At 44.0% G+C, this 25,254-nt stretch overlaps 1 protein-coding gene and 1 long non-coding RNA gene across 2 annotated transcripts in view; one reads left to right on the top strand and one right to left on the bottom strand.

Annotated features, from left to right (window-relative positions):
- LOC310679408 overlaps nt 1–25,254 on the bottom strand; it is a 279,663-nt gene that overhangs the window by 201,185 nt on the left and 53,224 nt on the right. The gene's annotated exons all lie outside the window — the stretch shown is intronic.
- Nucleotides 5,365–6,632, top strand: G0S2 (G0/G1 switch 2). Its single transcript, XM_083446148.1, has 2 exons — nt 5,365–5,496; nt 5,920–6,632. Exon 2 carries the CDS (start codon nt 5,958–5,960, stop codon nt 6,276–6,278), a length of 321 nt encoding a protein of 106 aa, XP_083302274.1. The 5' UTR covers nt 5,365–5,496; nt 5,920–5,957; the 3' UTR covers nt 6,279–6,632.

The raw sequence follows: 25,254 nt of genomic DNA, 5'->3' as shown, positions 1-25,254 counted from the left end.
AGAACGTATTTACTATTTAAGTAAAATGGGTTAATAGCAGCTTGAGAATGTATTACCAAAGTTTATGTAACCTGCTTTATGCTGCTGATGCAATGCTCATTTGGAGGTGGAGGTGAAGAAGTGTGAAAGTGGTAGGAAGAGATTCACTATCACCTTCACAGAATGTGCATCCCTTCCATTTGTGTGGACGGGCAGAGTCCCCCAAACCTTGGACGGCCCCATGTGGAATAACAACTATGGACAATGTGCTATGGGATTAAAAGTGGCCACAACTTTATTATGTTTCAGGTGTGGGTAGACCTGGGCTCAGGCATTGGGCATTTATCCTTCCCAGTCCCCTGCCAGGGATCTGGGGAACATCAGGGTTATCCAGAGTGTGGGGGGGATGGGCTGGCTCTGGAAAACATATGTTCAAGCAGAGAGAGCCTGCCCCCATTACGTTGCCATCGCAAGGGAGAGCAATGACAACTTCTAGGCATACGGCCAAAGCCTCCCCTCAAAACAACTCCTTTAACGGGGAACCCTGGAATCGCTGCCACAAAGAGAAGGGGGGCATGGGTCACCGCTACATGCCCTCCCCCATTTAGGGAAGATAGACTAAAGGATTCCACCCAAGGCCTGATACCGCCAAAGTTGTGATGTTTTGCTATGGGAAAGGCAAACCTGCCAATTCAGGAGAATTCCTTTCCGGCCCTTCAACAGCGACCCTGAGTACCTGTGAATAAAAGGTTAACCTGCAAAAGAAGTCTTAACTGAGGGTGGGTAGGGCAGGAGAAGCTCTGGAGCCAACTGAGGATTCCCAGGTAAGATCCTCCTCCTATTGTGTGGGCAGGGTGGTCCCTCCCCCTACCTGGCCTGATCACCTTGGCAACGCCTCCCCACGCGGGATTGGGCAACTGGCTGAGGTAGGCGGAGACCTCCAGATATCCCACCTGGGGAAGGCCAAGCCAAGCCTGTGCTAATGGTGCCACATAGAGTCCCCGGGGCTGTGCGCGACCACGCAAAGGGCGCCCCCCATTTAATGTGGGGTGCGGTCATTCTGACTCGCTGCTGGGGGACAGTTGGTTTCTGCTTGGTTTCCTTATTAGAGAAGGGAAGCCCATTGCATAAGGAAAGTTTTGTAGAAAGGGGAAAGGAAATAGTCGCATTTTAGTTTAAATCCCTGCTAATAGTTTCACTGCTGTGTTCTTTTTCAGATATAGTAGTTTTGCCGGGAGGGGATATTTTATAAATGTGGGTCTGTACCTATGTCTATATTCAGATTTAAAACACATCTCCCTCTACATCTCCAACTGATCAAACTCAAACTGCTTGGGGACAAGAATTTTTAGAATGCTTCTGGAGAAAAGGAATAACTAAACACTTCAGTCAGATCTCTCCAAAACATGAAGAAAAGGAGATGCAAGAAAGAGAGGACATCAGACAGAGTAATATTGTTTGAAACTTCACAGCTGCATGAGTCTCTTAATCTCAGGGTTGTGGGTCTGAGCCTCACATTGGGCAAAAGATTTCTGCATTGCCAGGGGTTGCACTAGATAAGCCTTGTGGTCCCTTCCAACTCTACAATTATATATATTGGCAAAAACCAATAAAATGGAAATATGGTTAGGCAACCCAATTCTATGGATTGGCTAAAAAAGGTGTCTGGGCTTGTAATAATATGTTGGATTTCTTATTGTGTTTCAGCCACTATACAAAATCTTCCCCTCTTATACATTGAGTGTTCACACTTGCTCCTCAGTGGGTCTTGTGGCCACACAAAATGATGGAAGGGGTACAATAGGATCATGGGGCACATCCGCACTGTACATTTAAAGCATATTTGAAGCATGTGGAGCACCCAAAGAATTGTGAGAACTGCAGTTAACTCCCTCACATAGCTACAATTCCCAGGGGGGAAATGGGTTTAATTGCTTGACATGGAAGTGATCCTTTAATCACTTTCCAGTATGGAAAGACCATAACCACCAGTCCTACAACACCCAAGGTTTAGCTTGAACCAGAATGAGAACTCACCATGGCTTGGCACTTGAAAAATTGCTTTCAGTGCCAGAGCTCATCCCTAGAATATGTGGAATAATAAAACATGGCTTCGGAACATGAGAAAAGTGATTTTCTTCCACCACTGAGGAAGCCCAGCCAACTGCTGCCACACATGTGGGGTGAAGAGTAGGATTCTCAGATCATAAACTTTAGCCTGAGTCTCCTAATCTCAGTTTAGAAGTAAATCTCTGCCTGCAAACTGTTAACAACTTCTGGAATCATTTGTGAATCACTATTCTGTCTAAACTCTTTGAGAACACTGGACATCCACAATGGGCAGAAGGTAAATTGGGATCTGTAGGTACATTGCTAGATGACTTGCAGTGGATCAGCAAGGGTTTCTAACTCCCAACAGTTTAACAAATGCAAAAGGTGGTTGCCGTTTTGCTGCTCAAACCTTGATTTGTATTGGGTGGCGCTGTGGGTAAAAGCCTCAGCGCCTAGGGCTTGCCGATCGAAAGGTCGGCGGTTCGAATCCCCGCAGCGGGGTGTGCTCCCGTTGCTCGGTCCCAGCGCCTGCCAACCTAGCAGTTCGAAAGCACCCCCGGGTGCAAGTAGATAAATAGGGACCGCTTACTGGCGGGAAGGTAAACAGCGTTTCCGTGTGCTGTGCTGGCTCGCCAGATGCGGCTTTGTCACGCTGGCCACGTGACCCGGAAGTGTCTCTGGACAGTGCTGGCCCCCGGCCTCTTGAGTAAGATGGGCGCACAACCCTAGAGTCTGTCAAGACTGGCCCGTACGGGCAGGGGTACCTTTACCTTTTTATAGCTCATGGGGTACAATAAATAAATGGTTTTATCACCTAAACACTATTCTGCACCCGATTCTACAACTCCACACACCAAAAAAGAGATATTGTGTTGCACCTGGCACCAGTTGGTGTATCTCAGCATATTTCTAAAAACATGAAATGTGGTCATGCCAGCTGATGTGATGACCCTTTCAGGCATACAATGCATGGAAGTTGGGGGCTGTGGGCACGACCATGATATCAGCCGCCCTCCACACTTTCATTTGGAACGCCTAAACCAAGCTCTATCCTTCACTGATTCACTTTTTTCAACCCTTATCTGGATAAAGCAACAAGGTCTCTGCTGCAATGAGAGACACTTTTGCAACAGACTGCATGCATTCGCAACCCCTTATTATCCAAATAGACAACACAGCTAGTGGGTGAGAGGTGAGAGGGAGGCATGAAGGCTTACGCAAGAGTGCCTAGCAGCTTTAGGGACAGAAATAGAACACAGATCCCAAAAGGCCGAAAACCATGCCCTGTGTACCAGAAGAGCAATTTCTCCAAACCATTCTCAAAGCTGGCAAGAACAGAAACGGTGCTAACATGGGTTGCTTGCCTTTCCCCTTAAAAAAAAACATGAGTCAAGCACTGGAGGAAGGGGCTGGAAGGATCTGCTCAGAGGTCGCTGGTCCCCATACTCTGAAGGGCCTTAACATAAAGAACCTACATACAGCCAATGTGGCGTAGTGGTTAGTGTGACAAGTTTTAGTCCCATCTGCACCACACAAAGAAGACAATGTTATACCACTCTCCCAAGAATCCTGGGAACTGTAGCTTATTAAGGGTGCTGAGAGCGGTTAAGAGACCCCTATTCCCCACAGAGACCTACAGTTCCCAGAGTACAGGGACTGGTTGTGAAACGACTCAAGTGTTGTAACTCTGTGAGGAAAATAGGGGTCTCCTAACCACTCTCAGCATCCTTAACAAACTCCAGTTCCCAAGATTCTTGCGGGGTGGGAGCCATGACTGTTTAAAGTGGTATAATACTGCTTTAAATGTGCAGTGGACGCTCGGGTTGTGAACGTGATCCGTGCGGGATGCACGTTCCCAACCCGCAATGTTCCCAACCTGCGTCTGTGCACGCACAGGTTGCGATTCGGCACTTCTGCGCATGCACAAAGCGCGATTTAGCACTTCTACGCATCCGCGACCGCCGAAACCCAGAAGTAACCCGTTCCAGTACTTCCAGGTTTCGGCAGTCTGCAACCCGAAAAAACACAACCTGAAGCGGCTGTAACCCAAGGTATAACTGTATAGTGCAGATGGGGCATATAAAGGCACAGGTTTAAATCCCCGCTCAGCCATGAAGCTCACTGGGTGAAGTTGAGCCAGTTGCTCTCTCTCAGCCTAACAAATCTCACAGGGTTGACGTGAAGATAAAAAGTGGGGGCAGTGGAACTCCTTGAGTGAAAGGTGGGGTACAAGAGAAACACACCCACCCATATATAGGTCCCTTAAAACTCTACAATTCTGTGATACAGTGGTACCACGGGTTACATACACTTCAGGTTACATACACTTTAGGTTACATATGCTTCAGGTTACAGACTCTGCTAACGCAGAAATAGTACCTCGGGTTAAGAACTTTGCTTTAGGATGAGAACAGAAATTGCGTGCCGCCGCCGGCACGGCAGCAGCAGGAGGCCCCATTAGCTGAAGTGGTGCTTCAGGTTAAGAACAGTTTCAGGTTAAGAACGGACCTCCGGAACGAATTAAGTACGTAACCAGAGGTACCACTATATATAGAAACTGGGTATCTAAGGTGTGGCAGAGTCGGCAGACTCAGTTTGGCTCAGGAAAACCAGGGTTCAAAGCTTTGCCTATCCACAAAGCTACCCCGGAGTCATTAGAGGAGCCACTATCCCAGTGCATTGACTGGGGCTGATGGGAGGTGCAGCCCAGCAACAACTGGGGGACATTTGGTTGCTGTTGGACGCAGCGTGTGTTACCTGCTCTTAAACCATTGCGCTTGGGGGCCGGTTAATAACCCCTATCACTCAACTGAGCGAAACAAAGCAAACGAAGAGGCATATAAGCCAAGTCACCGGTTAAGCCTCCTTGCAAAGCCTTCATGCCCTTTAGCGCAAGACTGTTTTATTAGAGTGGGGGGAGTGAAGGTCATCCTAACACTGGCACCCGCGCACGTCTCCGCCTGCTTATTCCCTGGCTGCGCAAAATGGGCTAACCCCCTCGACCTTTGCAAAAATAAATGAAAAGATCCCGTCTGAGAGCCCGCCGCTTGCTACGTGACACACAACTACACCCCTCTCTCCTGGCGCAGGAGACGGGCCTCCCCCTTCCCGTCTCCTTGCCCGGGTCACTGGCAGCTGGCGCCCACCCCGACCCTGCGCCTTGCCAGCTCGCGCGTCCCGGGAGGGTCCGGCCCCCTAAGCCCTCCGTGTGCTCGCGGCGTGCTCGGCGCATGGACAGCCCCCTTGGCCCTCCGCCTGCCTGGGCGACCTCTTGCAAGCTGACTGGGGCCAGGGGCGGGGCTTCGCCCAGCGTGGGGAATATAAAGGCCCGGGCTGCGCGCTTGCAAAGGCAACAGCTGAGCAGCGCCGAGTGCCTGGTCGGATCTAAAGAGCAGAGAGAAAAAGCACTGCTATTGCTTAAACAAGAGATCTCTCGAGGCAAAGATTGACAGCTCTGTGGTTCTGGTGAGTACGGCGGATTTCTGTTTTCTGAAAGCAAAACCAGGATGTTAAACGACAGGCGCTGAGATAGGTCGATAGCTGGCGGCTCAGTTCACCTAAATCCAGTTTGGGATGAGGTTGTGCAGAGCGCGATTTGAATTCCTCGAATTAAAGGTTTGCAAGCGTGGGGCTGCTTGCGGGGCGGGATTCTCCGAGCCCCCGTGCTTTTTGCATTGGTAAGCCTGGTGCATGCGTCCTGCAGTGAGACAGGTAGATAATCTGAACTGCATTGCAACTGCAGAGATAATGTGGCCATTGTAAATTGCACTTCTGTAAATGCTGTCGGTTTCTTCAAAGTCAGATCAGCTTGTGGGATTTTTTTGGCGAGGGGGAGGCATCCTTTGAACTGCAACTGATGTCCTTTCTCTTTTCCGTTTTGCTCTGCAGGTCTCTGTGACTCGCTGTGTCTGCTCCCTTAGCTAACGATGGAGACGATGCAGGAGCTGATTCCCTTTGCCAAAGAGATGCTCAGCCAGAAACCCAACGGGAAGATGGTCAAGCTGTACATGGTGGGCAGCGTGCTGACGTTCTTTGGTGTGGTCATTGGCCTGGTGGAGACGGTCTGCAGCCCTTTCGCCTCTGAGGAGAGGCAGGAGGAAGAGGAGAGGGAGAAGGAAGAGGAGAGACCTGCCACACCCCTGACAAAAGAGGAGGTTGTGCCTCAGAAACAGGAGGGTGTAACACTGGAAAAAAGCAAGCAGGTGCTAGCAGTGAGAAATTTGGTGAACCGGCAGCATGCATCATAAGAGCGCGTCCAGCGCCTGCAAGAACATGATGACATGAAATACACAGGACATTCCTTGACCCATTCCTTCTTGACAGTGTAGTTTCCAGAAGGCAAGAGAACTGTGACTTGTATGCGAGATGCAAATGGACTCTATACCTAAAACCAAGACAGTTTTATTTTGCTGCCATGCAGCAGTTTTAACTACACAGCCATTCCAATCTACGTACCTGTTCTTTAGGTATGGATATGTGAAGCTTGTAGCATCTTGTACCCACCTTTGTGTGGGGTGGTTGTTTTTATATTATTGTTATTATGATAACTATGCATACAATTTACATACATTTTCATTTTAAATAAACTATTTTATACCTGACACTATTGGCTTTGGTCATCTTGCATTGGTGGGGGATCTTTCATCATCATTTTCTGGGTTTTGTAGAACTTAGTTTTATGAAAGTACGCTTAGGATTGGGGCAATTGGTCTGTGTTCCTGAGCACTCTTGACTGAGGGGGGAAATGGTATCCACTGCTACTGAAGCAATCAATGAGACATTGCCAAGGAAAAATATGTTTGGGGTTGAGTTTAAGTGTCTGAATTCTGAAACCTTTCATCAGAATACAGGAATATTTGGCTGGTAATTTAGGAACGGAATACTACAACAAGAATGGGGAATTTGGGGGCTTCGATAGGGCATAGAACTCAAAACTCTCATAAGCCCAGCTGGCCTAACAATATATGGTGGGGGGAAGCACATGTTTTCCATCCCTGTACTAGGGAATCTGAATATATCAGGAGGGGGAAATGGAGATGTCCCAATAGCCTAGGGTTGCCATATTTCAAAAAGTAGAAATCCAGATGCAAAAAGTTGAGCTTTTCTTGGGAAAGTTGTTGAGCATTTTGGGGGAAATCACCCAAAAAAGAACACTTCCTGGTTCTGTTTCCAAAAACCCACACGTTTTGCCAATTTAAAAAAATTGAAACAATACAATGTTTAACAATCATGAAATATTTGTCAGTTAATTTGCTGTTTCAAATTCACTAGATCATCTGTGCCTTTCCCAGCCTGGAAACTTCATTAGGCAGTTCCTCTTTGCTCTGTGCTTTGTCATCTTTTGGCTTTAGCACGTAGCTTGCTCTACAAAGGGATCTTCTGGAGTATACTTCTGCAGTCATGGTGCTGCCTTATATTGATAATACACTTTACATTGTTACATTATAGTTAACTTACTAATTTGACTACACTCCATCAGAAAATAGAGGAAACATAATAGATAATTAGGTCAAGTATAATTTAATAATTAGATTCAGCCTAATTTTAGATTTAGGAATTTCCAATGGGTTGGTTTTTGGGGTTGTTTGTAAGAAATGAGGTGTCACTTCTGCCATGTACCCATCAAGTTGGCCTGAGTCACCAAAGTGCTGGACCGGACTAACTCGCAGGCACAGTCCACACAGGTCTGTGTGGAATTCAAGGATGACATCAGCCTTTTGATCATCCATATTCCATAACATACAGTCTGAGAAGGGGATGTGCTCACACTTCTGGAGTCTGAATGTGAGGCCCACTGGTTGTTCTGAGGCCCGCTGCTGATTGTAGCCCAATGGGGTCAAAATTCCCCTGTGTGGCATGTTTGTACAGCTTGGTCAGAGAGAGATAATCCACCCTGTGTCCTTCCAATAAAGTTTGTCTTCCCCTCCACCAAAAAAAGACCCCAAAAAGGGCCTTCTGGCAGTTCCCTCACTGTGAGAAGTGAGCTTACAGGGAACCAGGAAGAGGGCCTTCTTGGTAGTGGCGCCCACCCTGTGGGATGCCCTCCCATCAGATGTCAAGGAAATAACTATCTGACTTTTAGAAGATACCTGAAGGCAGCCCTGTTTAGAGAAGTTTTTAATGTTTGGGGTTTTATTCTGTTTTTAGTGTTGTATTGAATGCTGCCCAGAGTGGCTAGGGAAACCCAGGCAGATGGGTGGGGTAGAAATAATAAATTATTATTATCATTAAATTTATTATTATTATTATTATTATTATTATTATTATTATTATTATTATTATTATTAATGAGGTGTCAGTACTCATACACTGATAAAAGTACCATCTGTGCCAGTAAAAAATGGCTGCCATGGGCAGCAAAAAAGCGGTGCTGGTATTCTCTACCAGTGAATACTGTCACATACACAAACAAGTTTTGGGATTTCTATAGCCTCTCTGTGCCCAGTGAAATGTAATAGCTGGTGCTCTCAGAGGATAGTTAAGAGCCCACTTTGTCAATGAACAGATTTTATAGAATTAATCAAGTCACAGGTCATGATGCTACTATAGTATTTAAACAGTGTTGGGCCACTTTTTCCTGCTGAGAGCCACATTCATTTGGGGATACTCCATCAAGGAAGGGGTGCATACCAATGGTGGGTAGAGGAAGATCAAATGATGGTCTATAGCAATTAATTGAAAACAACCCTGCTTCAATTCTCAGAAAGACCTGCATAGGACTAGGAATTCTATCAGAAGTAAGCCCCACTGATGGGATTACTCTCAAATGTGTAGACAGAGGATTTATTTTATTTTTAGTACAACAGACCAATATAGCTACTGTAACTACTTTCTGACTTTACTATAACAGTAGTTACTATTGTTACTATGATAGTTGTCCCTACAAAAACATCTCAAAGCAGTTTACATTTTTTAAAAAAAGAATACAATACTAAATTGCAATACATCAAAAGATTTACAATATTCTTAACTAAAAGTATCCAGCTTGCAATAACATAAAAACACATCATACCACACCCAGTTAAAAGAGGAATGCTGTGTACTAATGCATGCTACACACCAGTGCTATTTTTCTAGAAAAAGAGGTGCCATGAATGCCTCCCTTGTTCTCTTAGAATGGCAACGGTGCCCACCTGAGAGATGCTGGAAGTTCCAGTGAGTGCCAGCTGGGGAAAAAAGCCCTGCTCCACTCACATTAAACCTGTCAAGTTGTTATTAGGGAGCTAGGGGAGTAAACGTCTCTTCCCCAGGCCATACAACCAGGAAAGGGAAAGGGAATGAGTTTTTTTGAAAAAAAACCTATCTTCTTTTTATTTTTATTTTTTGTTAAATAAAATACTGCCCCTTCCAGTTCTGAAAAATGCATAAAAAGGAAGCACGGGTGAGTGGGGGCGAGGGGCTCTTTTAAAAGCTAGGGTAAATAAAGAAGAAATGAACAGGAATGAAGGAGCTCTCCAGGGGATGGAAGAGTGGAGCAGCTTCAGGTGGTTCTGGAAGTCACATAAATTAGGTTGGAAGCTGCTGCCTTCAGGCTGCAGGTTACCCACCTGTCTATGAAAAGGAGTGTGCATAAACAACCTGCTTGCTCAGCTGAAACAAATAGCATATTTCTGGTTCACTGCTCCCTTTGGGGTCAAGTTGTCCTTTACAGTTCTTTAGTCGGACACGACTAGACGACAACAAAAAGCCATGATGGGGTTTCCACAAGCAGCAAAGTTGTAGTGCAAAGAATTGAGAGGTGTGGTTTAGATTTGGGTGCCATAGGCTGAATCTTATCACCACAGGTGTCTGGAGAAGCCAAGAGGTTAGAGAGGGAGAGGCTCTGTTTTCTCCTTTTAAAGCAGCAACAACAATAACCCTAGGAAATGATTGATTGGGGGGGGGGAGGTACTGTACTGCCTATGGCTCAGGGATGGGTGAGAAGAGGGGATAATGTGAAGTAGCACTGGGAGGCAGTGGTGAGTCCTTTTTCTGAAACAGGAGGAGCAACCAAGGGACCTGTCTTTTATTTTCCCATAGAAAGCTCCTGGTGAGAGTGTATTGTGGAATCAGAACTGCTGATTGAGAAAAGCCTCCACACAATCTTGTTGCTATCAAAATACTAACCTGTACTTCAGTTTAAATTTAATCCAGATTATTTTCTGATCAGTAAACACCGCCTGTTCTACACCTCCAGTCATTGATTAGTGCATTATTTGGGATAGGCAATTTGTCATATGTGTGGTCATTATCACCACTCACATTTCTTCCTTACCAGAGCACAACCTAACCATTTTGTTTCCAGCAGCCAATATTGTAAGTCTATGACTTTTCCCACCAATTGCCGCATGCTAAAGGCATGCTCAAATTTCAGCAACCCTGTTTGGAGTAGTTGTTCTGCCGTAATCACAATCCATATATCAGACTTTTTAAAAAAATTAGTTCAGAGATTTCTCACAACACCTCTTTATCACTCTTAAAAGGTAAAGGGTAAAGGGACCCCTGAACATTAGGTCCAGTCATGGCCGACTCTGGGGTTGTGGCGCTCATCTCGCTTTATTGGTGGAGGGAGCTGGCATACAGCTTCCGGGTCATGTGGCCAGCATGACTAAGCCGCTTCTGGCAAAGCAGAGCAGCGCATGGAAATGCCATTTACCTCCCTGCCAGAGCGGTACCTATTTATCTACTTGCACTTGACGTGCTTTAAAACTGCTAGGTTGGCAGGAGCAGGGACCGAGCAACGGGAGCTCACCCCGTTGCGGGGATTTGCACCGCCAACCTTCTGATCGGCAAGCCCACAGCACCACCCGCATCCCTGTTATCACTCTTAGGCAATCCTTAATCAGGAAAATATCACTCTTGCACAAGACTTCAGTATAAAAAATAAAAACCAAATGGAAATGGGTATTATCATCCCACAAAAAAAACTTTATTGCAAAAAAAAGAATAAATGCTATGTGATATGTCCTGCTCCTGTAATGGCAAAACCCACACAAGTTTCCCTGTCCTGGGAAATCTTAGGATGTCAGCCAACAGTTCCATTTGAGAAACTACTTTGTTCCCACCAAGTCTTTCAGTGCTCATTTCCTCAGGCAGTCAAGATCCAAGATAATTGCATTCCCTAGCAGCTAGCATACAAATGAGAACAAACTTCACCCAGGATAAAATTGCAATTGCCTTCCTCATACAAAGTCGGGAGCAAGATTGGAGTTCAGTTAGCTTTGCAGCTCTCAAAGAGTCCCATGCCCTAAAAGGCATGTTGCAATCCCAGCCACAGACACAGCACACAGTAAATTAAAAACAAGGCAGATATTTCAAAAAATGTAATTAAGTTACTGATCCCATCTGTTCTGGCTGCACAGCCCACATGTTGGTGGAAGTTGATTCAGAGACCCAAACATTCAGACACCACCCAAACCGACTTTAAGTTTAAGGGTGTGTCTGCTTTTATGCGATGTGGGGGCATTTCACTCCCCCACTAATCACCCTGAAATGAGCCCATGTTGTTCCCTTGCCCATCTCTCTGACAGACAAGGAAAACAGAGGACAATGGATTTCAAATAAGGAGAGCAACAGAAAACATCACAATATATTTTGAAACATTTAAGACTGCAATCCTAAATACACTTACTAGGGAGTTGTGGTCATCCATCTGTTTCTGGCGACAATGGAGAAGTGTGCCTCTCGGGGTGAAGTCAAACTGTTGAAAGGTTGCAGCACCTGCCATGGCTGTAGCAATTAGTAAGGGAGAGACATGTTTTGTTGCAGCTGGAGCAGATGAAGGCATCAGGTTGTGCTACTAGGGAGTAAGGTTCACAAAACATGGTGAGGTGCACTTCTGAGTAAAGATGCATAGGACTGCACTGTAAAGCTTGTGATTCTGAAATGGCAGAAGTTCCATTTCAACTGGATTTTGTAGCTCTCATATGAATCTTCCAGTGGAGCAAGAAAACCTGTTTAATAATGTGAAATGCTGTGCCCATGGCTGAAATGCCATTGATAGCTGTATGTTTTTAAAGTAAATGTTTGCTTCTTTACTGGCATGAGATTTTCAAATAGAAACTCAGGATTCTTGCACCTTTAATGGTTATGTAGAAGAAGGATTTCAGCAGTTGTAGCATGTCGTGCAGCTTCTAAAGGCACAAGAGCCTTTTCCTCTTTTGAATCTGGCCAGCCCACTGGGGATTAGTTAAAACACTCTGCATGGAGAGTGTCCAGCCAGGAAGCTATGAAAAAAAGAGTTATGAGGTCGTGATGACTTTCAAACAAATATGGGAAAATAAGTCTGACCTCTCTTCCAGCACTCTGGAGTGACAAGTGGCTGGCCCAATTCCATGCTTGATTTAAGAGATAAGAAAAGCACCCTTCCACCAAGTGTTCAGCCAGCCTGCCAACTTCATGCTTCTGGGCCTAGAGAATGTGATCTCCAGGGAGCATAATTAGGGAGACAGCCAGCACAACATGGTCTCCTTTGCAAACAGAGACTCACAAACAACTGCTGGTTTAAAATTTTTGCTTTCACATGTTAACACTGGCAGCTGAGGTCTTAAATGCTGGGTTAAGAAGATCAGTTCAAAGGGAATACCCCCCCACCTACTCAGATCCAGAGAGGAATGCACCTCTTAAACTGAAGGGTAGAATTGATACACATTTTTCAGGAAAGGACCATGATGCCAAGTGAGCAGGGCCCCAGTTTCTGTCTGTGGAGATTTCCTGTAAAATCCATGTGGATTTTTCATTCTGCATGTCATTCTTCATGGGTAGTCTGACGTTGCTGCTACAACTTCTTTTCCAAGGATGCTTCTAGTCCAAAACTCTGCATTGATCATTTGAATTCTATATACATGAATGCTATATTTCCATAATTTGTTCTGTTTCTGCAAAGACAACACAGGGCGTTGAACCCCCAGCCTCTAGTCCCTAGTAGAAGAAGAAGAAGAAGAGTTTGGATTTGATATCCCGCCTTTCACTCCCTTTAAGGAGTCTCAAAGCGGCTAACATTCTCCTTTCCCTTCCTCCCCCACAACAAACACTCTGTGAGGTGAGTGGGGCTGAGAGACTTCAAAGAAGTGTGACTGGCCCAAGGTCACCCAGCAGCTGCATGTGGAGGAGCGGAGACGCGAACCCGGTTCCCCAGATTACGAGACTACCGCTCTCAACCACTACACCACACTGGCTCTAGTAGTTCCGCTCTTTCCCACCTACCCATCTGGCACCTGAAACTTCTTTTCCAAGGATGCTTCTAGTCCAAAACTCTGCATTGATCATTTGAATTCTATATACATGAATGCTATATTTCCATAATTTGTTCTGTTTCTGCAAAGACAACACAGGGCGTTGAACCCCCAGCCTCTAGTCCCTAGTAGTTCCGCTCTTTCCCACCTACCCATCTGGCACCTGAAACCTCACTATGCGTTGTTCATATCTGTACCATTTGGGGCTAGAAACCTGGTTTTTAGAAGACAGCACGTTAGACATAATTTGTTTCAACATCTGCATCTTTGGGGTCAAAATGTTTGAGGATCAAGTTGTCTACAGGAATTTGTACTACTTATGTGACTTCAAGCTAGCTAACTGGTACGGGGCAGTGATGAATGGTAGGAAACCAGAGTCCCTACTGCTTATTAATGTAGTGTTTGGCCCCAACCCATTCAAAGAGGTAATGGTGTAAATAATAATTTTAAAATGCAGCTTGCTTTGGTTTCACTGATACTTGAAGTTGAATGATGATTCAAACCTTGTACAGTGGTACCTCGAGTTACAAACGCCTCAGGTTATAAACGCTTCATGTTGCAAACTCCGCTAACCTGGAAGAGTTACCTCGAGTTGAGAACTTTGCCCCAGGATGAGAACAGAAATCGTGTGCCGGAGGCGCAGCAGTAGCAAGAGGCCCCATTAGCGAAAACACACCCCTAGTTAAGAACAGTTTCAGGTTAAGAACGGACCTCCGGAACAAATTAAGTTTGTAACTAGAGGTACCACTGTACATCTGTATTCACCAAAGCTTATGATCTCCAGAGAATTCCAATATTTCAGCCTTGACGTCCAAAATTAGTTTAGTACTTTGGAACCAGCTTCCAAACCCCAAAGTATGCATTTGTATGTATGTATGTATGTATGTATGTATGTATGACATGACATTTGATTGGCTGAAATCACACAGTGAAAAAGCTTTCAAATTTTAAAAGAGGAGAAACAGAAGTAGAGACAAATAGATGTGAAATCTGTGAAAGAGTGGAATGTAGCAATGTTACTATGGATTTTTTTGCCACCACTCCTGAAGAGGCAACTTTTGCAGGGGGGGGGGAATGCAAAAATTGGATACAGTAAGGTAGTAGTAATTTATTGTTAAGTGATGATCCATCAACACAGTATGTCATATCTGCTCCAGTGAAAATGCCCAATTGCAGAGTATCATACTTTACCTCCTAGAAGACACATTAGCTATTAAACCTTGTTTCCACTGAGCAAGGCTATTGATATAAAATGTAGCAATAAAAAGACATGTAAATTAGAAAACCCACTCTCTCACCCCTGCCACCTTATTCAAAAGCAACACTGGTCTTGCCTAAGGCTTGATTGAGCAGAGCTTAATCTAATGAATATTTTCAACTTCACACACTTAAAAATGGCAATTTGATTCTCGTCAGGATGAACGGGGCAGAGCACTGCAGCCTGTACCGTTTTGGAAACAGTTGTGCAATGTCATCATTTATAAGCTTAATGCAAAGAGATATGTGTAACTGTTGGAATAGCACCCAGGGGGCTCAGGCAGCTAGAATAGACAGGATTATGTTAGTCCTTCCGTCCAGCACTGTTTCTGCCTCCTGACCTGTTGTAATCTCAGAGGTCAACCCATCCATCTTACTTTGTCAATGTGGCATTTAATAACCAGACTAATGTGGAAAGTGCTAGAGAGTAAATTGGGGGGGATCCTTGATACAATAATATGTATAAAGTTTTCGAGAATTTCAACCTCCTTCCTATAAAATTTGTGTGTGTGTTTTTAACTAATAAAAAGATGTGGGCACAGCTTCTGTGGGCAGAGTACAATATGTGTTTCAGGCCTGTTTTATACAACATCTTATGCAATCTGTTTGGGAAATCCAAACTGAAAAGCTGTTTCCTGACAGGGTGAAAACTGAAACGAATGAGCCATTTCTCCAACCCAGTACAAAGTAGGTATTCATGCAGTCTCCAGGACAAGGGGAATCCTGTACTGCAGCAGACATAGTTACCATTACTCTAGAGCTTAAAGCAGGAAAGAACCATATCTTAGTGGTAGACAGTACTCTGCATGCAAAAGTTCCCAGGTTCAATCCCCAGCATCTCCCTGTAGGACTGGAAAGGACTGATTTCTGAAACAGTAGACTATAGTGAGCTAAATGGACCATTTAGTATGACTGTAGAAGACAAATTTCGGAGCTCATAGTATAACTAGTTGCAATCCTTTCTCTCTCAGAATAAAAGCCAAATGCACAATAGCAGCTATGATGTGGAAGGGCAATGTAACCACAATGGGAGCTACTCTCATAGTGTTCCTATGGACCATTGCCTCACATCCTCAGCACAATATTGCTCTTAACAACACTAGCACAACTGTATTGACGCAGAGCAAAAAAAAAAAAAAAAAAGGCCAACAATATAGTCATCATTATAGCATTGCTTCATTTATTAAACACTCCATTCTGCAAAAAAAAAAAAAAAAAAAAAAGCCACTCTACTACGACAGTGGTACCTTGTGTTAAGAACTTAATTCGTTCTGGAGGTCCATTCTTAACCTGAAACTGTTCTTAACCTGAGGTACCACTTTAGCTAATGGGGCCTCCTGGTGCTGCAGAGCGATTTCTGTTCTCATCCTGAAGCAAAGTTCTTAGCCCGAGGTACCATTTCTGGGTTAATGGAGTCTGTAACCTGAAACGTCTGTAACCCGAGGTACCACTGTACTAATTTTTTATTTATACCCCGCCCATCCCAGCCACTCTGGGTGGCTTCCAACACACATAAAAATAATAATAAAGCGTCAAACCTTAATAGTAACAATCAGATTGTATATAAAAAGTCCCAATAACTGTAAAATAAACAGGTTATATCAAATAAAGCAATATTCAATGATCCTACCACATCACATTCACCAGCCAGTAACTTTATATTAAAAAATGAGATTGGCATGGCTTGTTTTTGAGAAACCCATGCTGGGTCTTAGTAATCACAGTATCCTTTTCTAAATGTTTACATACCGACCATTGATTGATCTGTTCTAGGAGCTTTCCTGGTATCAATGTCAAGCTGACCAGTCTTCTTTTCCCCGCTTTTTGAAGATGGGGATAGCATTTGCCCACTTCCAGTCTGCAACCTCAGCTATTCTCCATGAATTCTCAAAGATTATAGACTGAGTCTCCTTTAGTACCCTTGGGTGCAGCTCATTAGCGCCTGGATACTGCAATTCATTTAAAGTGGCTAAGTGTTCCCTTAACCACCTCTTCCTTTGTGATTTCCCCTCTTTTAAAATCAACCTCCCTCTTTGTGCATGGATTATGCAGTTTTCATTATATAAGGATCCACAGTCAGAGAATGAATTTACTGTTAGTAAGTATGATTTCCAAACCATCATTTAAGCAAGGAAAGAACGATGGTGAAGATGATTAAAATTTGTTAGTTGTTTTATCTTGCCCAGGGCAACCCACAGAGACTTACAACCAAACAAGCTGAAAGAATAAATCTCCCACATGCATACATTAAAACCAAGAAGAACAAAGAAATACATTAAAACATCCCACCCGCTTCTAAAAGGTAATGGATAGTTAAAGGCCAAAAGTTTGGTTATAGAGGAAAGTTTATGACTGGTACCTAAAGATATATAATGATGGTGGCAAGTGTTCCTCCACAAACAGGGAGCACTGCAGAGAAGGCCCTTTCTCATGTTGCCATCCTCCACACCTCTCATGGAGGAGGCACATGAAGAAGGGTCTCAGATGATGAGCAGAGGATCCAGGATGGTTCATACAGGGAGACGCAGACCTTGAAGTATTGTGGTCCAGTGCCATTTAAGTCTTTATAGGTCAAAATCAACACTTTGAATTGGGCCTAGAAACTAACAGGCAGCCAGTTCAGTCAAGTGATGATAGTTTATTGTATTATTTCCAAATTCCACCCACCCTTTTAGACCTCTCTCAAGGGCAGGAAGGCTGTTTATAGAAGGAGATACTGCTATTTACAGGCTCGAAGCATCAGGTTCCAAATGCCACCAAGACTAAATGTAGAGGGGTGATGTTTCTTTTTTTAAAAAGAAAGTATCCAGAATAGTATCCAGGAGTGGCTGCCAGATGCATGCCTACACGAGTTGGGAACGCACATGGCAGGCAGAGAAGTGTTTCTGAGATAGCTGCAGTTACATGCCCTTCAATAAACGTTCACAAAAGAGTGGCTCCAGAAGATTAAGTTCCCGACCATAACATGAATGTGTTCACTGACAAATTACTAAGGGAACAATTCTACCATCACCGTGCTGAATAGTGGAGGAAGGTGGTATGGCACATTAGGAACTTCTCTGCAGAAAGGATGCTGGCAGATAGAGGAGTACCATCATTGATGGATGGAGGTCCCAGCTGGGTGGAAAGGAGCTGTTGGTGGTGGCAGGCAGAAATCCCCGAAATGGCCCCCGAAGCAGACTTTGGACATGCCTGGCTTAAATCATAGCACCATCATGGCGGAACAAAATGGCGTTGGCTTCTGCCCCCCTGATCTATTTACATGGAGAGCAAAATGCTTGCAAAAGCGTCCAGTGTTACTCAGTGTGACACTTGCCCAATAAACAACTTTCCTAACACAATGAAAGTGCATTCCACTCCCTATAATAGAATCTTGCCCTCTCCAAAGAGCAGCAGCGGGCATTGGCTTGCTTTTCTAGATGCCTAAATGATTGTTTGATGGCCTCACTTGAACCTTTCATAAAGAATTCCTGGTGGTATTTGGCAGCTTGGGGGAAGGATCCATTTGTTGCTTGTGGTCTCGGAAACACGTGTCCTTGAAAAAGCAAAATCAGCTTCCCAAGGTTTGAAAGCAGCTTTGAAGTGTTCCTAAGGGGTCGTGGTAGAATTGTAAAAACATGTGTAAGGGCAAGGTCTGAGTGCACATGAGGCAGTCATCTTGCTGGTGCTAAGCAGGTTTGGAGCTGGCCTGTGCTAGCATGGGAGAGCTTCTGAAAACCCCATCTGTGCCACCTCAGGCTCCATGATAGAAGAAAGATATAAAATAAAAGAAACATTTGGATCCCAGGACTTGGTTATTGTGCGGATAGTGTCATTATAGGGTTTAGTCACTAGGTGGCACAGAATTTCTTTGTATCTGGCTGGTGTCAGAAATTTCCTGTGCCTCTCCTGTTCTTCTTGTTTAAGGTGGGGTCAAGTATGTGAGCCCAAGGCTGTGGTACATAGTGGCATTGTGACTTCCAAACAAGTTGCACAGTGCAATGGCATGCAACGTGTTTTGTGCTAGATGCTGCAAGGAAAAGAGAGGAGAGCCACGCAGTGGCAACAGTTCCCTGTCTTTTAGGCTATTCAGAACCTAAAGCTGTCGGACTTCCAGTGAAATTTAAAGCATCCCAAATCTGAGACCCAACCGTGAACGTGCTCTCAAGCTTCCTTTACCATGACATGGAATCAACTCGCTTTGGCTAGGTGTGAATAGACAATTCCCCAGGTTTGTGCCTAGCATGTTAAGATCCAGTTTCAACTGCACCCTTTCCTCGCAGGTGACGCAAAATGTGAAATGAGAAGAAAGAGACAGATTTGATATACTGCTTTCTGCCTGTTGAAAGTGGTTGAAATATACAAGTATCTTAAACCGCGTGGTATGCTTAAAAAAAATCTTTTGGATCAGTGACTCACTCTGCATGAAATCCAGAAACAGGCATTGCCAAAATCTTGTTGATAAGATCTACAGCTACAGTCCTTAATGCACTTACTGTAAAATAGTTTGACTGAAAATAGTTTGAATATTCAAGTGAGAAATGGAGTTCTAGGCAGCCTTTGCCAACTTGATGCTTTCCAGCAATTTTTGAAATATATTTTTAAAAAATTAAAAATTGTCCAGTAGGACCTTAGAGACCAACTAAGTTTGTTCTTGGTATAAGCTTTTGTGTGCATGAAGAAGTGTGCATGCACATGAAAGCTTATACCAAGAACAAACTTAGTTGGTCTCTAAGGTGCTACTGGACAATTTTTTATTTTTTATATATATATTGACTGCGTCAGACCAACACGGCTACCTGCCTGAATCTAGCAGTTTTTTATTATCCAGCCAGCATAGGCTGTGGCTGATGGGCACTGGAGTCTCACTGAGTTTGGAATTCCTTGCTTCAGTAGTGACTTCTTCATGATGCTTTTTTCAAGGGCATCTTGATGTATCTTTTGTCACAACTGTCTGGACTAGATCTTGGGGGTTTTCCTCATGTTTGACTATGTTTCCCAGCTCAATTTAGAAGATGTTTGTGAAGGATAAAGGAAGCAGCAGGCGTAGTGTGCAGCATACATGTGAGCAGATGTCAGAAGACCAATTGCTTCGTGAAACTTTCTTCTTTTCATTTGATGATAGGCTAAGGAGTGCCCAGGGAGCCGGGTGTTTAACAGCCAGAGACCCCAAGACAGTCATTGTATTGTTCATAAACAACAAAATACCTTTGCTTGATCTATATGGTCTCTGTACATGTGCGGCAGAGTCTTGTTCCATGTCAGAAAGGAAATGAGACCTGCTATGTTTAAACACCATTGAAGCTGCTAATGAAATGATCTTTACATCAGAGATAAAAATTATGCAGCAAGCTAATGGAATTGGCTTGTCAGTCTTTCTGACAAGCAGTTTCTGCAACTCATAGTCTAATCAATAGAGATACTTGGGAGTAAGTCCCACTAAACTCTGTGAGAGTTTTCTGTTGTTTTCTGTTGCTTCAGCAGAAGTTGTTCTTCCTTATGTCTAGTAAACATACCCCTGCCGTCTGGTACAACAGAAGCCAAGTGTGATAGATATTTTGCCAAGATGTTGGGACAAATCATTCTTTGGAAATAAAAAAGCTCATGCAGGCTATTAAGAGGTACTCCAGTGAAGGGTCTCGTTCTGGAGATTCTGTCCAGAGATTAGGAAGAATTTCTTGAAGGTACATGCTGTTCGCCAATAGAACAGACTGTGTCAGAATATAGTGAACTTTTCCTTCATTAGCTGTCTTTAAGTAGAGGCTGGGAGGGCCCTAGCTCAGTGCTTTGCATGTAGAAGTTCCAGGTTCAATCCCAGGTGTAGCTGGAAGTGACTCTTGCCTGAAATCCTGGAGAGCAGCTCATAGTCAGTGTAGACAATACTGAGTTAGATGGCTCAGTGGTCTGATCCACTATCAGGTAGCTTCCTATAATCCTATATCCCTGTGATGGGTACTTGTCAGGGCTACTTGTGATGGCTATTTGCTGTAGTAGGAGGGTTTGATCCAGTGAATCCAGGAGGTTGAACCAGTTGACCATTAAGGTACCACATGAGCATTTTACATGCAATCACTTTGCCTCTATCCAACTTATTCTTGTACACACAGACCTCTTCAAACCCTTCATGGATGCTTTCCATGCCATTTAAATGCTGAAATGCATAGAATCTTTCTGCCTCAGTTCTCCAGCTGTAAAATGGGTAAAATAAGGAAGGTGCAAATAACTTTGTAAAAAGTGTCCTTCCATTTCCTACAACTGTGCCAGGGGTGTGGTACCATTTTCAGTCTGAGGGCCACATTCCATTCTGAGCAACTTTCTTGGGGCCACATGCCATTCCTGGGTGGGGCAATGGGTATAAATTTTTACCTTTGTACAACAGCCTAGTTTCTGTATGCACTCCCGCACCCTTCTTACTTCTCTATCTTGTCTCTAAGCAAGAGGACACATTCCAGAGTCAGGAAAACAAAGCAAGGATAATAGCAATGTAGAAGTTGTGAAGCAGAGACAATGGTGTGTGTGTGTGTGTGTGTGTGTGTGTGTGTGTGTGTAGAAACCTCTGACTTTGCATGGCAATGGTAGCATCCATTGTTCTGCTTCTGGTCCTGCCCACCAGTTCCATATACCTCCTGGAAGGTGTCCAATACAGTGGTACCTCAGGTTAAATACTTATTTGGTCCGGAGGTCTGTTCTTAACCTGAAACTGTTCTTAACCTGAAACACCACTTTAGCTAATGGGGCCTCCTGCTGCTGCCGCGCTGCCGGAGCACGATTTCTGTTCTTATCCTGAAGCAAAGTTCTTAACATGAAGCACTATTTCTGGGATAGCGGAGTCTGAAGCATATGTAACCTGAAGCGTATGTAACCCGAGGTACCACTGTACTGAAATATGGCCCTTGGGGTGAAAAAAGCTTCTTCATTCCTGTGCTAGAAGGTACACTGAATTTTCCACAAGTCTGTGCTGATTCCTCCAATGCAATGCAAGCCCCTTGAAAATCTTCCCTAGAGGGTTGAGGGTTCCCTAGAATTCCCACCAGAACTGCATGGTATATGGTATAGAGCAGTGTTCCTCGACATTGGGCCCCCAGACAACCCCCTTCATTCCTAAATACTGGCTAAGCTGGCTGCAGGTGATGGGAGTCGTAGTGTCCCATCTGGGTACCCAAGGTATAGAGGGCTACCTATATATTGATGAAAGTGGGGTGCCTGGCCTTGTGCTAGTGGAAGCACTTCTACCAGCACAAAGCTACCACTGGCTGCAATGCAATGTGTGGGGTTTTCATAGGAAACCAGTGAAACATATTATCTCCCCCGCTCACCTTCTGAAATGGTGCAGCCCCAAGAGGGTTTGGCCATGAGCCTCCTCTGAATGTTTGAAAGAGCTCATCAAGCCAAAATCAGGAGAGATCAGCCAAGTAGGAGGCGTGCTAATCCCTTATGTAAACAGAAGCACTTGCAGTGGAGAGGAATGATTCAGTGCAGTGCAGCTTGGTGCCAATAATAAAAAAGAGATAATATGTAAGATGACATACAGGAAAAGAAATAGGTTTTGGAAATGTGCTCTCGGCTGTGATGGGAGTACTCATCCTGGGATGGTAGAGTCTTCATTTGATGTGTTTTACTTGAACACTGTATTGGAAAAGGCAACAGGCAAAATCCTGGAAAATACAAACGGGTGTCTACCAGGGATTGGCCCCAATGACTGTTTCATGGCCCCTTCTGCGCTGTTTTCTTAAAAAGCAGTATAATATCACTTTAAATATTCATGGCTCCTCCAAAGGAATCCTGGGAACTGGATCCTGGAAGACCCTTATTCCCTCACAATTCTCAGAGTGATTTACCAATCAATCCCAGTGTTTCCCAACACCTCTCAGCAAACTTTTAATTCCCAGGATTCTTTGATGGCCATGAGTGCTCAAAGTAGTGTTTTCCACGTTTGGTGTGGACAGGACCATATCTAGAATTCAAATCATTAGATACTCACAGGTTTCCATAGCAACTTTGAGCGTGGGTGGGTGGGGTGGGCTGGCAGTGGAGGAAAGCATTTTAACTCCACTGCAGTATTTATTAAGCATTTTCCTGTTGCCTTAAAAAAAAAATCCAGGGTTGCTGTCAAATCAGGGGTATGAGAACCAGTTGCCCTGGATATGTTGTCGAACTAAAACTCCCATCATTCCTGACTAGTGGTCATGCTGGCTGGGGTTGATTGAAGTTGAATCCAACAGCACCTGGAAGGCCACAGACTTACCATATGTGGTATAGGCAAGTGGCCAAAAGCTTAATTTTGTTTTTACGATGGCCTCTTTAGAAAGGAATGACACATTTAAACATCAGCAAATTGGCATGTTCCGTACCAAAGGCTGATTTCACTGGGCCAGGGTCAGTTTAAAAGAGACGCACATTTGTCAGAGCAGAATTGCCATCCTTTTGATGGCTTCATAACTTTAATGCCTTCAAGATGGGCAGAAACTCTTCTCACCACCGTATGTCCTGATCTATCCCCAACCATTCATGCTCTAGTTAGGCAGCTCTGTAACACAGTCTTGGGGGGAGAAGGGGCTGTTCTATGAATAGGTTGTCTGAAAGAGCCCTGAGTTATTTAGTATTCATTTGACTTGGAAGTCAAAGTTATTGACTAAAAGCCATGCTTGAAATCCAAAACTGAGCTACGAGGGAACCACACACAGTACCTGCAAACTCTGCCAGGGTATGAGTCAAAGTTGGGCATTCTTTCATTAGACGACAGAACTTTAAATTTATGAACTTGAACAAACTCATTAGATTCATCCTGAATTTGCAGCTTTAAAAAATGTGGCCAAGTAACAGAAGAGCTAGTTTCTGCAGTGTGCAGGGGCGGGGGCTCCCCACCACTGGTGTAGCATACAGGTGTTAGATATGACAGCTGTTAATTCCTCATTTATTCACTCATGTAGGTCAAGTGTCTGAGTCTGTGACCTCAAGGTTAGAACAAGAAAAGGAGGAGAGTCACAGGAAAGCTGAGAATTTCCCTGCAAAACAAGGACTCATTATATAACTGAAAAGCCACACAAAAGGTTGGCTGTGTTTGTAAGAGCAATTGCCTCCCACTTCCGCAGAGTGCTGAGTTCAGTTTAGCACAACGGGATGTGCAGGTGATAAGCATTTTTAAACATCCGGCTCTATTTAAATGTCTATTAGGAAGTGGGGAGGGGGTTGCTGCTGCTGCTGCTACTGCTGCTTCTTTTGGAAAATCTTTTCCTCACCAACAATGGGAAGTTGAGAAATAAACACTGCAGCAAGCAAAATCTGTGTAATATAACAGTTGCAGAACAGACTGCTGTGGGGGTGTGGAAGGGGAAAACCAACTTTCATTTTTATTTTTTTGTCCCAATCATGGTCTGTATAACAAGGTGGGATCATACAGCTCACCATGTGATAGCTATTCAAAAGTTGACTCCATGGCAGCTCTAATCATGTGGAAGTTCAGTCACTAAATAACCTCTTGACTATATGATGAATCAAGCCTGCCTGCACTTCCTAATGATGGAAAGCAGTGTTCAATATGAAATTATTGAGCTTAGCAGAGAGCAAGTCTTGCCTGAAGCTTCACTTCTTCTGCAAAGGTAAGCCCAGTCTCGCTTATCTTCTAGTTCTTCAAGAGTGTCAACAAGCTTGTGAATTGAGGTGGTCTAATAAGCACTGCATACTTCAACTTTCAAAAAGCCTTTGACAAATTGTCACTTCTCAGACCTTCTGGAACTTACATCATTTGATAGCAAAATAGGAAGCTGCCTAATAATGAGCCTGATCCATTACCGGCAGTGGTTCAGCATTTCAGACAGGGGGCATTCCCAGTCCTACCTGTAGATGTCGAAGATTGAAACTGGGACCTTCTGCATGCAATTTTTGTTTCATAATAACAAGGCTCATAATTAGTTGGCTTTAATTACCAGGAGCTGGCAATTATTGCTATTGAGATGATCCCAAGACAGAGTAAACTGGCAGGTATTCATTAACTATAACCATTACTGCAGCCCCCTAGATAAGAATAACTTTGCAACTAATGATTGAATGGAAATTTGCATCCTTTGCTTTTTGGTAGTGTTACCAGTGCCTTGCATCTCTCTCTCCCTCTGATACTCTATTACTACTTGGCTGCTATGCCATTGGGGATTTGCACCAAGAACAGATACTTCAGGGTTAACTTTTCAGTGGCTTATTTTTTGAGTGGGAGGATATGTTGCTAAGTTCCCCCTTTCCTAATTGTTTTTTAAGTTGATTCTAGCAGTCAAGATTCCAGAGTCTGCATAGACTGTGGGAGAGATGCCCATTATACTAGAACACTTCAACATCATCAAACTGCTGCCAACAATGTTTCCTGTGGAACACTGGTTTTAATCTTGTGTTATTCCTCCAAACCCAGATGTTCAGGGTCCTGTTAGGTGATTCTCAGCCCAACTGGGGTCATGCCTAGTCTATAAGTACTATGGCATCATGCCCAGAACGCCACATAATGAGATGTACTCTACTGTTCTGTACTATCCAGGAAGATTCTCTGAAATAGATCTAAGCAGTAGGTAATTTAAGATGACACCTGTTATATAAGTGCTGAATTGTCATTACTAATTCCTAGTGTACAGAGACCTTGGATGCTTTTTATTTTACATTTAATTTCTCTCTATCTTATTAAAAAATGGCTTAAATGTCCTTTAAAAATTGGATCTAGTACACCCAATTTGAGTCACACAACTCAAACAGATTTATTTTTTGGTGTGTGTGTGTGTGTGTGTGTAATTTG

The sequence above is a fragment of the Podarcis tiliguerta genome (assembly GCF_965153285.1).
Source record: "Podarcis tiliguerta genome assembly, chromosome: 6".
Classification (NCBI taxonomy): domain Eukaryota; kingdom Metazoa; phylum Chordata; class Lepidosauria; order Squamata; family Lacertidae; genus Podarcis; species Podarcis tiliguerta.
Note: the sequence above shows the minus strand (reverse complement) of the source record. Positions and strands in the feature narration are given on the sequence as shown.